Genomic DNA, 14,026 nt, shown 5'->3' with positions numbered 1-14,026 from the left:
AGGCATACTACCACCACCTCGACCACCGCCACCATGAGAATAGAGAGGGGATGAATGAGATGACATATCATAAACAAAAGGAAGAGAGAGAAAGCTTTTTAGTAGATCCCCCACTTTATTTAGCTTTTTTAATGTAATTATCATACTTATGATTATCTTTTGTTATAACCATTACGATGGACATTATGTTCCTTTATTGTATGATTAGTTATATTATTATTATGAATAATATGTTCAATTATGTTATTTCCGATAAAGTGGAAATTAATCAACTTGAAACTTGAAAGTCAGAAAAGAGAGATAAACAAGAAAAAATGTGATGGAAAAATGAAAGAGTGATAGGGAAGATAATACAATGAGCTGTAGAGAGAGAAGAGAGAGATGGAATAACAGAAAACACAGGAGGTGGAAGAGCAGATAAGAGTGTAAAGATGGAGAAAGAATGAGATATTTAAAAAAAACTAAAGAAAGAGAAAGATGATAGGTAAGGAAATCTGTAATGGAGTGATATAATGGGCGTCTAAAAAAAATGATAACAGTTTTTGATTGGCAACATCTTAAAAAGTATTCATGCATCCTCAATGGAACCTCCTAGATAATGTTGTGATAATATTCTCGCAAATTCATTATAGGGCTGCGCCTATTAAATACATAACAATAACGCAGCAATTTCATTAACTTTGGGATTGATGCCTTGCTTATTTGCGAACTTATACTTATATGGACCCGCTGTCTGTCAATCAAGCATTCAGGCTCGTTCATTTTTATTTCTTTTAAATAATTTTTTATAAGCATTTTTTTTAATGACAGACAATTTTAAAGAAATAAAAATATGTTAAATCTTTTCGTATTTTTATTTCGACTAAAAACCGTACCACTTTTTGTTTATTTGATTTTTAAACACCCCCCAAAAAACTTGCGTTGATTTATAGATCGGCTTTCTGCCTCATTTTCGCTTGACTGAGCCCTTATAAATCCACAAGAGAATGGCGTTTATACTCACTTGCAGTCTATCGTTCATCAACTTTAATTTGAATAAATGGAATAAAAACAATCATTTAATTGAAAAAATATATACAAAGAAACTATTTTTCAAATATTGCCTCAAGCACAAAACATCAGACATTAACAGTATAATTATAGCAGTCTACATGTTCCTGAATATACACCTACCGAGTACTTGTAATAGGCCACGATAACCGATTAAAATGGCCGCCGACGCAAACCAGTCTACAAAGACCACTTTTTGTGTTTCCATTGGGCGATCGCTGTTCAATTAAGAACAGAAGTGCTATCCTCGGAAGTTTGAGATCCTGATATTTAAATATTCTTTGCCAAATAAAATTTCAGTGAATTACAGTGTCTGTGCCATTTGCAGCTACGTTCATTTCATTGAACCCTATCCTAAGATGGCATCTTAATTTGTACATGCCACAGATAAACATGTACACCCATCTCAGCCGTGCATTATTACTTTTAGCCATGGACATTTTTTCGCACAGTAAAAGGTAGGTGTGGTAAGAGAGAATGATGCATGGTCACATGGTATCATTTGACCAATTAAATTGCCTTCATTCTTGAACTCGTTTTTATAAACATTCTTACCTTTGTTAAATATCAGTAAACAGTACGTCATGTCCTTGACTAGTGTCAAGAAGATATAATTGTTTGGAAATGTGTTTTATTTGGTAGATCACAGCCTTTTTTTAATATGATGATCAGGTAATAAACTTCCTTGCATGAATCCACTGATCTTTGGAAGCCTAATGTCCCTCTAGCCCTCCTTGACTATCAATAAATGGTCCATCAAATTAACACTACTCAAACTCAAAGAGCATCCCAAGAACATCTCAACTTGTCTTGTGGAGACTCCTTCATGTACAAGTAAACCAAAAGAACTCACCTGTATCCATAGATGATAGGAAACCTGACAGACCTCCTTCATGTCCAAGTAAACCAAAAGAACTCACCTGTATCCATAGATGATAGAAAACCTGACAGACCTCCTTCATGTCCAAGTAAACCAAAAGAACTCACCTGTATCCATAGATGATAGGAAACCTGACAGACCTCCTTCATGTCCAAGTAAACCAAAAGAACTCACCTGTATCCATCGATGATAGGAAACCTGACAGACCTCCTTCATGTCCAAGTAAACCAAAAGAACTCACCTGTATCCATCGATGATAGGAAACCTGACAGACCTCCTTCATGTCCAAGTAAACCAAAAGAACTCACCTGTATCCATAGATGATAGAAAACCTGACAGACCTCCTTCATGTCCAAGTAAACCAAAAGAACTCACCTGTATCCATAGATGATAGGAAACCTGACAGACCTCCTTCATGTCCCAGTAAACCAAAAGAACTCACCTGTATCCATAGATGATAGGAAATCTGACAGACCTCCTTCATGTCCAAGTAAACCTAAAGAACTCACCTGTATCAATCGATGATAAAAAACCTGACAGACCTCCTTCATGTCCAAGTAAACCGAAAGAACTCACTTTTATCCATCAATGATAGGATACCTGATAGACACTCTTACCTACCTTCAAATTACAGCTATCCAAATCTGAATGGCACTCCTGAATCATTTCTTCTCCAAAACTGTAGTTGCCCAATATTAACACCTGGATGGAGAGTTTCGAATGTAGATTAATGTCTTGCCGAAGGACATTAGTGATCCACGGTCCGACAGCATATCCACTAGACCAAGACACCCCTACAGAAAGACACTTACCTGCAACCCTAACCCTAATATGGTACATCTTGGATTAAATAATGTCTAGAACAAATGTCGCTGGAGCATCTGTTGGCACATTCAGAGGAACATCATCATCATCATCTGGTACGGGAAGAAGGTGCTGGCCTGTAATTCCTAGTCGCTGCTTCTTGGTTTAGCCTGTGGGAATGTTATACTGCACATGCACAGGAGTGGAGTCATGGGAGATCAAAGTGATGCTCCCACCAATACTTATCAATATGTCTTTGTGTCTTTTAAATTTGTCATGCAGATACTGACCTGGATCCAAGGATGCTTTAGAGCCTGGCAGGCAGAGATACGCTTTCCTAGATTGACTGTCAGCATGCTATTATATCCACTAGACCAAGACACCCAAACATAAAGACACTTACCTGCAACCCTAACCCTAATATGCTACATCTTGGATCAAATAGTGTCAAGAACAAATGTCTCTGGAGCATCCAGAGGAACATGGAGATACTGACCTGAATCCAAGCATGTTTTAGAACCTGTCTACAAAGACCACTTTCTGTGTTTCCCTTGGGCGGTCGCTTTAGACAGGTTTGACTGTATATTACATCTAAGATTAAATAAAACCTACAACAAAAGTCACTGGAGCATCCAGAGGAACATGGAGATACTGACCCGAACCGATGGAAGTTTTAGAGCCTGTCTACAAAGACCACTTTTTGTGTTTCCCTTGGGCGGTCGCTATAGACAGGTTTGACTGTATATTACATCTAGGATTAAATAGAACCTATAACAAATGTCGCTGGAACATACGACATCAAGACCAGAGGAACATAAAGCGGATACTGACCTGGATCCATGGATGTTTTAGAGCCTGGCAGGCAGAGATACGCTTTCCTGGGTTGACTGTCAGCATGCTATCTATCAAGTTCTTTGCTTCAGGTGTCACTGTGTCCCATTCTGGTGAAGGGTACTGGGGAAAAAATGGAAATACAGAAGCATTGAAAGATGATATTACATTTTATAAATGTAATGCTTCCTGGGAGAAATTTCATTTATTTAAACATATTTGTGGCTTACACCTAGTAAATAAGATCGATTGATCGATCTGTATTTTTCAATACAGTTATTGTCCTATGGCGGACTAATGAACATTAATTAATAAGTCAGAATAAATCAGGAGAGCTTGGGTATTTGATTCTAGTTCGTTGTTACTGTGCCACAGACCAGTGATGGCCTGGTGGTAGAGTAACTGCCCGGCAAGCAGTAGATGCAGGTTCAAGTCCCGCTGGTTCCAAGATTTTTTCTGACTTGTTTTTTTTTCTTCAATGCAGATCGATCAATTGATCTTATTTACTGGGTGTAAGCCACAAATATGTTTAGATATTACATTTGTTAAGGAATGAGACAAACGTTGAGACAAAACAATGAAACAAGACTCCTGCAAGCAATTTACAAATTGGTAGCAATGTAGTCCATCATGAAGCTTTGTCAGGCAAGCACCATCTTACAACCTGTTGTGAACAAGTAGGCCAAACTCTTACTCCTGTATCGTGCTCTGACTTCCCCCAAACAATACATTAGGTTGATCTTCACACCATAAACAAGAGCATACTCTGGTTTCCTGTCCTTTATCAGTCTTTCCTTATCTTCTCGGGCAAGGGCATATTATAATCTTGTTCTATTTCCCCCAGTTATATTACTAAAATGTTCTAAACATCACAATCTCCTCTTGAGTCATATGCATGCACATTTTTATCCTTCTAATCTGCCTCCTTCCGTTCATAGAATCATCATTTGAATCTACTTTCATTATTCTTTGACTGTCTGCATTTGTTCCATTGTGCATGGGCCATCTTTGATTATTCTGCTTTTTCATTTCTATTTTTCTCCCCTTTTCTGTCGAGTACTATTCTTCACTGCGCTTCATCTCTCCCCTCCCCCTCCCTACTCCCTAAATCTCTCTCTTCCCTTTTTATCCCTTCTTCTTTTTTTGTCTTACATCTCCTCCACAATGCATCATAGCATCAGTGTTCCATTAAAAGATCAATGTTCCCAGAAACCCAGGAAGATGGAGTGGGGAGAGGGAGGGGAAGAGGGAGGTAGAAGAGGGAGGTGGAAGAGGGAGGGAGGTAATTCACAGGCACAAACCGCTGTCATTCATTGTGTGTAAACCATGTCTTCACTATGAGATCACAATAGGCTCTGTAACTTTCCTTATTTGACACAGCCAGAAACTGTCTGATCTAGACTCTACAAAAGGCCTTAAGAATTATGGTAAAGTGTCAAATTAGCCAAAAACTTGTTACATCTAGGCTCTGCTCAAGGCTTTAAAGCCCCACTGCACTAATTATAGCTACTTGCGCCCTCTATATAGCAAACAATGCTGACAGTTGTTCCCCATGGTCCCCTTTTTCTTATGTTAATTGAGAGCTGATTTGATGAGATAACCACCTGTCAGTGACCATGCAGGGAGGTCTAATCCCTCCTGGCCAAACTAGTGCAGATAGGCTTTAAGACTTGCATCAGATTAGAGTATGTGCTTGCAGAATAAGGGGAAATGGGGAGGAGGAAATGGGGAGGGGGAAATGGGGAGGGGGAAAGGGGAAAGGGGAAAGGGGAAAGGGGGAGGGGGAAGGGGGTAGTCAACATTTCATTTGCTTACATCATACGCTCCAGCTTTGATCTGTGAGTAGAGTCTATGTTGATCCTCGTCCCAGAATGGTGGATAGCCAACCAGAAGTATATATAATATAACACCTGCAGGAGAGCAAAGCAAACAGCAAGAGAAATATTACACACAAAGGTTTATGGCAACTCCTCCTGATCGATATATCACATGCCGAAACCCAGAGGGCTGTTTACTAAGAGAGGCCCTCATTTGCTAAGTTTTAATGATACAATAACACAGACATGTTTTTGTAACTATAGTAGATTTTTAACAATTGTAGCTATTCCATGTATTCAGGGGATGCTTTTTTACTTTTTACATGTAACATGAAGCATATCACAAGAGCAAGAAGGGAGTTAACTCTTTGAGTTACTGCCCTTCTGGCTTTCAGCAGACAATATAATAGAGGACTACCAGAGGGGTGTTTCACAAAGACTGAGATCGAACTTAAGTTGGACTTAACTATGGCAGGCCGTTCATGCCACTGTTTGCTCTCACCATTTACTGGCATTTGTTTCTCAAGGGACATACACATATGGTCACAAATCTAGATAATTTACATTTTTTGATAATTCATTATTGAAGGAAAATATCATCTAAAGATCATAAAGGTGAATGAGAGTAAACAGTGGCATGAAAGGCTTGCCATAGTTAAGTCCAACCTAAAGTTGATATTAGTATTTGTGAAACAGTCCCTATTCACCTTCCTTCATTCTAAGCTACAGACTTGTCAAATGACATGGTTTTATACCCCAAGGTTTCTGGACAGTGCTCACGACCAACAAACACCTTTCTGGTTTTATCCCCGGCATTCTTTTCTTTACAAATTGTCAAAACATAGTTACACCAGATAATACTTAAAGTAGTCACCCGAAAAAATTCATGACAACTGATAATTATGAACAAATTATATATGGATGGAAAGATTTTCTCTTGAATAACACAAAGAATTTACTGGAAAATCATATAGATATCATGGAAAGGCGTAAAAAGCAATTTTGAAGCTAGCTGTGTCTCGCATGTGACGATACGCTCTACGGAGGACCGCTGAAGGCAGAAAATTTGGATCTCAAAATTAACATTTTTGAGAGTTGATTACTGCGGGCCCCAAACATATTTTGAAGAGGGAAGTTGGTATATTTGGTCAGTAAGGCTTCCCCTTCGCAATGATAAGAATTTTGCAGCACTAAATTTGAAACACTATTGAGTCTTCAGGTGACTACTTTTAACAATACTAAATCATTATAGAGATTCAGATACCGTAAGCCCATATAGGTGAACTGGGCCCTCCAATCCTTCGCAAGTTTGCAGTCTCCTATCTCTTATGGACATAGTTACGATTGAAGTCAATTACAAATAAGCAGCTCTTTATAAGACGGGGCCCAGATTTGGCATAGGGGTCCTCATGAACACCTCTCAGGATACACATAGGTAACCAATATGGCAGTATACTAACAATAACATTTAATCCTTCCATTGGGCACCAGATAATACTTAACACCAGAGGGGTGTTTCACAAAGATCCTACGTTGAACTTATCTCTAAGTTGGACTTAACAATTATGGAAAGCCATTATCCTCCTTGAAAATACTTGTAAAAGTTATTTTAAAAAGCATCACATGTTGATTCAAATTATTCATATTTTCTATTATCAAAGAGATTTCATGTTCTTGATGTGGAATTTATAAAAAAAAATCTAAAATACTTGAATTTTCGCTATTGAATATATTTTATTCTAAGGCTACAAATGGCTCTCCATAATATTTAAGTCCAACTTAGAATCTCTGTGAAACACCCCCCAAATCTGCAAAGCACTTTTCTACTTACCACAGGCCCATATGTCAACTGGTTTGCCATAGGGGTCTTTCCTGAGCACCTCGGGGGATAGGTAACCTGGTGTTCCTGCAAAGCCTGCAAGAAAAGCAAACAACATGGGTTTGATCAGTCCACATCTACACCATTCAAAGTGACTCGGTAACATTACCTCAGATTCTGAAACAAAATCCTGGATTTAGCTCATGTTGCAATCTTAATTGTAAACCTTTAGGTCAGTCAGAAACCCATGACTTTTACAAGCCGATCGCCTGTCTGATTATCGAGAAATTTATGATTGGTAATCGAAATTTCATTTTTCGTTTTGCTAACAGTTTTCATAACATTACAGTCTATTGGGGAAAATGAGTATGGTAAAACCGGTCACTCAAAGATTTTTACTTTTGAAAGGCAATTTTTTTTAGGGCTTCAATATTACACCACATCACAGACACTGATGTCACGTAAGGCCATGCATCTCAGATTTAACATTAATAAACGATGCCTTTAAAGGAACTTATACAGAGGAACTAACACTTCTGTCAGTGTTTTGCCTACCCTCCCAACGTTCTTATGACGTAGCAGCCAAATCAGCTCATAAAAAATGCAACTTGTTTCAAAGTCCAAACAGTCTTTATGTTTCATAATATTAGGACCCTCTCCCCATATTACTTGACATTAATTAATTTTAACTCTGTACTTAGTTAGTTCAGTCAAACCTGTCTATAGTGACCGCCCAAGGAAACACAAAAAGTGGTCTTTGTAGACAGGTTCCTTTTAATAGAACATGTTTTAATAGGAAACCATTTTCAAGGGAATCAACAAATGTAGTCTTTGTAGACAGGTGGTTTATAGTAAAGCAGGTTTGACTGTACTTTGTACTGTTATTATAAAATTAACAGACTCTACAGTTTAAGTATGTCACAAGACAATAATGAAAAAGTTGGTAGACACAACAAGTGACAAGTCAACAGCTCCCCCCCCCCCCCCTCCACCCCTCTCCATCCCCCAAATAGATATCCTGTCACAGCACCAAGTTGACTCCAAAACCGATAGACTCTTCAGGGTTATGTAATCTTCCATTCAGTCTGGCATCAATCTCATGGCGTGACTGAGGGATACACTCTGACAAGAAGCTCTGGAACACTTGCAACACTCTAGGCCTGACTTCATCAGCTCGAGTTTGCCAGATAACCCGCTATTTTAACTATCCCGATCGCAAATCAACCAGTTAATTTGCGTCTTCATCAGCATGCAGTTGCAATTAGCGGGATGTTTGGTCGATAGAATATCCCAAGAAATCTTGGTCTTGTTTCCGATCTACTTTGTGATGAGCGTATCGGTCTGGTGAAGACCCAATTTCGAGCTTCGGGCTTCGGGATACTATCCCGAGTCTGAAAATAGCAGGTTATTTGGCAGACTCGAGCTGATGAGGACAAGCTTTACAGATACTTTTGAAGAAGTAACTCATGATGGATTTGAAGGAAATTATGATTCTTACCATACCACTGCTCTCCATTGTCCAGTTCTATGGCTAAACCAAAATCAGCAAGCTTGACCGCAGCACCCTTTAACTTGCTCGCTAGCAACAAGTTTTCAGGCTAGAGAAAGAAAAGACAAAAAAAAGGAGAACAATTATGAGATTAATTTACATTTCATATCATTGATAATCACCAGGGGGGGGGGGGGCATTTCACAAAACTTGTCATCAGTGACAAATTACAGTTTATGTTATAAGCTACTGAAATCCTTGCTTCTGATTGGTTATCAGAAGATTTGTCACTGATTTTTGTCATTTGTCATTGAAAAAGACTTTGTGAAACGGGTCCCAGGTCTCAAACTGCAGGAGATAATAGGGTGGTTTTTCCAAACTGAGCTAAAAAAGTAGCCCCCAAACACCCTAATAACACCATAGTACTTTACTACTTTTATAGTGCATATCACTACCATAGCACTTCTATACACTTTGATCTTTATTTAAATAACAGGAAAGACAGGTGTTGCAATTGCCAGACCGTAACCCAGTCCAAAGGTACCTGTTTAAACACGTACGTGTGAAGTGGGTTTTAAACTTACAGATAACAACCAAATCATTCATACCCCTTGTAAGTTTGATGTTTTTTTTGTTTTTTTGTAACTCAAGAATGAACAGTGATCGGGTTGAATTACGGCCTTTGTTGAATAAATGGAGATGTAAGCTTTAATAGGTCACATTCTCAAAAAACATAAATTGGAACAAATCAAATTTTCACATACTTAAAAATTACAAAACTTGGTAAGGGTATGAATAATTTAGTTGTAACTGTATGTGCATGATTCCTTCATATGAGACGGGATGGTGTCTTCCAGAAAGGATGCATGAGCAAATGAAGAAGAAAAAAAACATGATTACTGGACGAAAGAAGACAGATGGGACCAACTACAATCACTTAAGATGTCATGTGAATAGAGTATTCAAGAAATAATAATAATCTGGATTAATATAGCACTTAATATGAAATACCGTCTTTAAGCACTTTACAGATATCATTACCCTGGTCACAGGATTCATTCACGCACAATGTGAACCATCTACACTCTTTGGGGAGTATTCCTACCAAATGGTCACCGTGAGGGCATATGGCAATTACTAACACAAATAAGGCTTTTGTCATCCTACCAGGTCCCCATTTCCTCCTGGGAGGGGCAAATGTAGATTAACGACTTGCCAAAGAACATTAGTGCTGTGATGGGGATCAAACCCATGACCTTTGAATTTCAAGTCAAGTGCTTTAACCACCTGACTACGACACCTCTAGTCCTCTACTGCGTAAAACCTCTAAAAAAGGACGCATCTTCTTCGTCAGACTATTGAAAAAAAGCCAAAGGTCAATTTAAGGCGAGAAAATGCCACAGTTGCAACAAACTCTTTCACACATTACCTTTGCTAACCATAATTGCTCTCTACAAATTCTGATTGACATTTGGAACGTCTTGTCATTTCCTCGCAGTTTGATTGGAAAAAAGGTCATGTTTTACAGGCATTTAAAGCGGGACTGCACTACTTTTAGCTACTTGCGCCCTCTATACAGCCAACAATGCCTAATCGGTACCCATTGATCCCCCATGGTCCCCTTTTTCTTATGTCAAGTGAGAGATGATTTGATGGGATAACCACCTACCAGTGACTAATCCCTTCTGGCAAAACTAGTGCAGATAGGCTTTAAAGATGTAACATCTTGTTTAGAAAGTCATATCAGGGCAACAAAGGTACTATGAATGATTGTCAATATCAAAATGAAGTTCACATTAGACACTATGTTCATAACTCTTTCTAAACGCATGAAAACTATAAAAACAGAGACATTTACATCTCTTATAGGTCTGTTTAGCAAAGCCGTAATCATCTACAAATTCATCTTGGAAGATACTTTCCAGTTTTAATAGTTCTTTATTTATCTTTTCTTTTGAATTATACTATTTCTGTTGTTATGCTGTTCATTTAGCTTGGAAAAGAATTTGCTTCATATCATACAATTAATAGAATGCAGAGTAAAAGCACACTCCTGTTCCAAATCTATAAAGCTATACATGTTTAAATACTTTTTTTTTTATACTCAAGTTAAAAAATTATTTAAAATTATAAAAAAAGGATAAAATTCTATTTTTTTTAAAGATAAGGCCTAAAATAAAAACTTGTTGCATTGCCCTTTAGTGCCAAAACATGGGTCGGTCGGTCGAAAAAGATTTTATTTTTTTAAACTTTTTTTTCGTCGCCCTCTTTGGGCCGATATTTTTCAACTTTTGATGTTTTTTTTTTTTCTTTTTTTTTTCCCCGCCCTCTTTTGGCTGATATTTCTCAGTTTTCCAACTGGTGCAGTGTATGGTATTAAACTATAAACACGTACAAGAGGCCGGGGTCTACTTACACTCGTATATTAGGATTTTAAAACTAGGGCAAAAGACGGGTGAGAATTTGGGAATAATCTGATTTTATGCATTTATTCCCATTTAAACAAACAAAATACATATTTTTGTATTCATTAATATAACAACATCTAAAAAAAACGGTAAAAAAAAAAACTTTTTTAAAATGCTGACCGTAGATTTCAGATTTTTGGGTCGGTCGCAAAGGGCAATGCAACAAGTTTTTATTTTAGGCCTAAAAGCAAAACGAGAAGTGCAACAGCATTGAATATTGCATCATGGTGAGTTGCATCATGGTGGGTTCCATGGTCGTGTTAACATCTCTATCTTCACAACAATAGTTCAATGCCCTCCCGGTTATCACAAGATGAAACCGCAACCAACGTACGACACCCACACCACACACCCACACCCACGCGAGATAAACCTTGATGGGCTTCCAGAGATTATGCATGTAAAGAACATTTCCTGCATTTCACAGAGAGAAAAAAAAAGAGGCTAAAGCTTTAAAATGTTCCAATGAATGAAGTTTAAGCTTTTAAAATGGGTAATTTAAGTTGAAACATGGTAGAAATATGTGGCTATTCATATTGTGATGCTCCTTTGACAGCGACAGATTACAACAAATTATTTTTGCACCTTATCTAGAATGCCCTTGATCAAATTTCTGTTACAGAAATACAACTTGCTTGTCAAAGCAGTTTTAAGAAAAGAGTTCAATGTCTAGTATTTAGAAACTCGTTTTACTCGCACCATTGAGAAAATTGTTTATACCATAACTTGATGAGACGTTTCCAAGATGCTTCTTTTTTATTTTTCAATATGTTTTCATAACATGAATAGTAACTCTACTAAAAACGTTGATCACACTACAAAGGGGAAAAAAAAATCCAAAACAATTGCCAACAAATGATTGTTTTTCCATGTAGAATCATACTGTATTTCCACATTTTCATCATGAAAATTACCAGGGTACTCATTTTTAATTCCAACATGGCAACAGGATCCATGAGGCCTCACTAGTTGAAGGACAGATTTTATCTGTTTTTCCTTTTATCCTGGAAAAACAGCGGTAAAAATATTCTATTGGGGCCTGAGGAGACACACTTTGCATTTGATGGCCTTTCAGAAACAAACAAGTTCTCTGAATTGAGGAAACAATATGCTGCTTGGTAATAAGCAGTAGCCACGTAGCCACATAGGTGATGGGGAACCCCCCCCCCCCCCCCCCCACAAGAAGAAGAAGAGGAAAAGAGATTTGTTAAAAATGGAAAAAAAACATGTAAAATAGATTACACTCTCTCATATTTTTCCATGTTCTTGTTCTTTTTGTGTTCAAGTTCACCAAGTAATGCTGATTCCCCCACCCCCCCCCCAAAAAAAAAAAATGGCTAGATGAACACTTCCCTACAAACAAAGAGTACGGGATGGCCTCGTTTTATCGAGGGTTAATCTCACCTGATCATTTCCTTTTCCAGACCCAACTAAAATATCTCACTCTCATTCAAATGAGAAATATATAAAGAATTACTTGCAATGACCTCACAGCAACAATAACAAAATCTAGGTTAGGAAAAAATTATATCAAGCAATTATGAGGGCAATTGCTCACTTGTGAACATCTTTATACTTCATATTTACACTGTTTTTAGACTTTTTTTTCTTGGGGGTCATGTTCTTAAAGAAAAGTACAACAATATGAATGCCTAATTCTTCATGAACACTTTCATATGTAGGCAGCCATTCATTCCATAATCTTAATTTGTTGTTCATCCCATCACACCCACATACTGAACAACAACCAGAGAACAAAATTTATTGCTTTTCCGTCAGCAGTTCTCATTTTTTTCTTCCTGTCAATTCACATCAGTCGATCCATCATCCCACACCTACTTTTCCTCGTCCCCCTCATCTATTATTTGTGTTCTGGTCATGCCATAATCACTTTGCCTAGGTGTGACTCTCCGCAGAAACAGGGTTATACCCAGTCAGGAGTGTACTTTTGTGTTGGCCCATCTATATATGTTTGCAGGAAAATTAGCATTTCGCTTCTTAAATTGGCAATACATTGTCAAATGATAAATTGCATTTTTTTTTTTTTTTTGGGGGGGGGGGGATTGCATTTTTTTTAAATCTCATATTAAGGTGCATATAGTGTGTGTTTCTTTCAAGAAAAATATTAACACGGAGAAAGAAATATCAATGTTACATGTATTTCTGTATACAACATAATAACATTATTCCTTAAATTGGCAAATCTTATTACTTTCTCATTTTACTACAGAGCTCTTCTTAAATCCTCCAGAGCTATGCTAAGGACATAGGATACAAAAAGAAAAATATAATACCCACAAGAGAGGGAGAAGATGGGATAGAGTTGAAATAAACATAAAACATAGTGAGAAGAGTCCTCCATTATACGCATCAAGGTGATAGAAATTGCAATGTTTCATCGTTTTCATAAGTAATTGAGTAATGGTAATTAAGTCAGTATGGCTGGAGCAATCAAATGTAACTGGACTAAGAGCAATTATGTCTGCATCACTTTGGCATTGATATGTTCCGTGTTTCAATCAAACGTAATTGAGAAATAATAGAGTCTCTTTTGTTAGTGGCAGTGACGCCCAATGGCAAGGAATTTCATTGTGCCACTGAATGATCTTTCACATACACACTGTATGTAACTGAAAAATGATAATTGAGAACGTTTCATTACGTCTGTGAATGATGTTTCACATACACACTGTATATGTAACTGAGAAAAATGATAATCGAGAACGTTTCATTGTACAATGTAGCAGGCAGATGTCCAACATATCATTTGTGAAGGCCATGCATAGGGAATAAACGCGATATGTCCCTTTGAGCCTTGGTATTAACTGTCAATATTAATATGATTCCTCGTCTCTTGTTCTAGTCACG

General features: G+C 37.6%; 1 protein-coding gene across 9 annotated transcripts in view; it reads right to left on the bottom strand.

The window, feature by feature from the left end:
- LOC100890773 (calcium/calmodulin-dependent protein kinase type II subunit alpha) overlaps positions 1–14,026 on the bottom strand; it is an 84,682-nt gene that overhangs the window by 52,894 nt on the left and 17,762 nt on the right. For 8 of the 9 annotated variants that reach the window (XM_030979287.1, XM_030979289.1, XM_030979290.1 and 5 more), the window contains exons 3-7: positions 8,700–8,799; positions 7,214–7,297; positions 5,381–5,475; positions 3,566–3,688; positions 1,004–1,024 (exon numbers count right to left, since the gene is read on the bottom strand). In XM_030979287.1, the coding sequence (XP_030835147.1) occupies positions 1,004–1,024; positions 3,566–3,688; positions 5,381–5,475; positions 7,214–7,297; positions 8,700–8,799 (423 nt within the window). The remainder of the gene's footprint in view (positions 1–1,003; positions 1,025–3,565; positions 3,689–5,380; positions 5,476–7,213; positions 7,298–8,699; positions 8,800–14,026) is intronic. The other variant, XM_030979288.1, reaches the window with a different exon arrangement.

This window comes from Strongylocentrotus purpuratus, unplaced genomic scaffold (assembly GCF_000002235.5).
Source record: "Strongylocentrotus purpuratus isolate Spur 01 unplaced genomic scaffold, Spur_5.0 spur5_scaffold_10, whole genome shotgun sequence".
NCBI lineage: Eukaryota > Metazoa > Echinodermata > Echinoidea > Camarodonta > Strongylocentrotidae > Strongylocentrotus > Strongylocentrotus purpuratus.
This window is presented reverse-complemented; position numbering and strand designations above follow the sequence as displayed.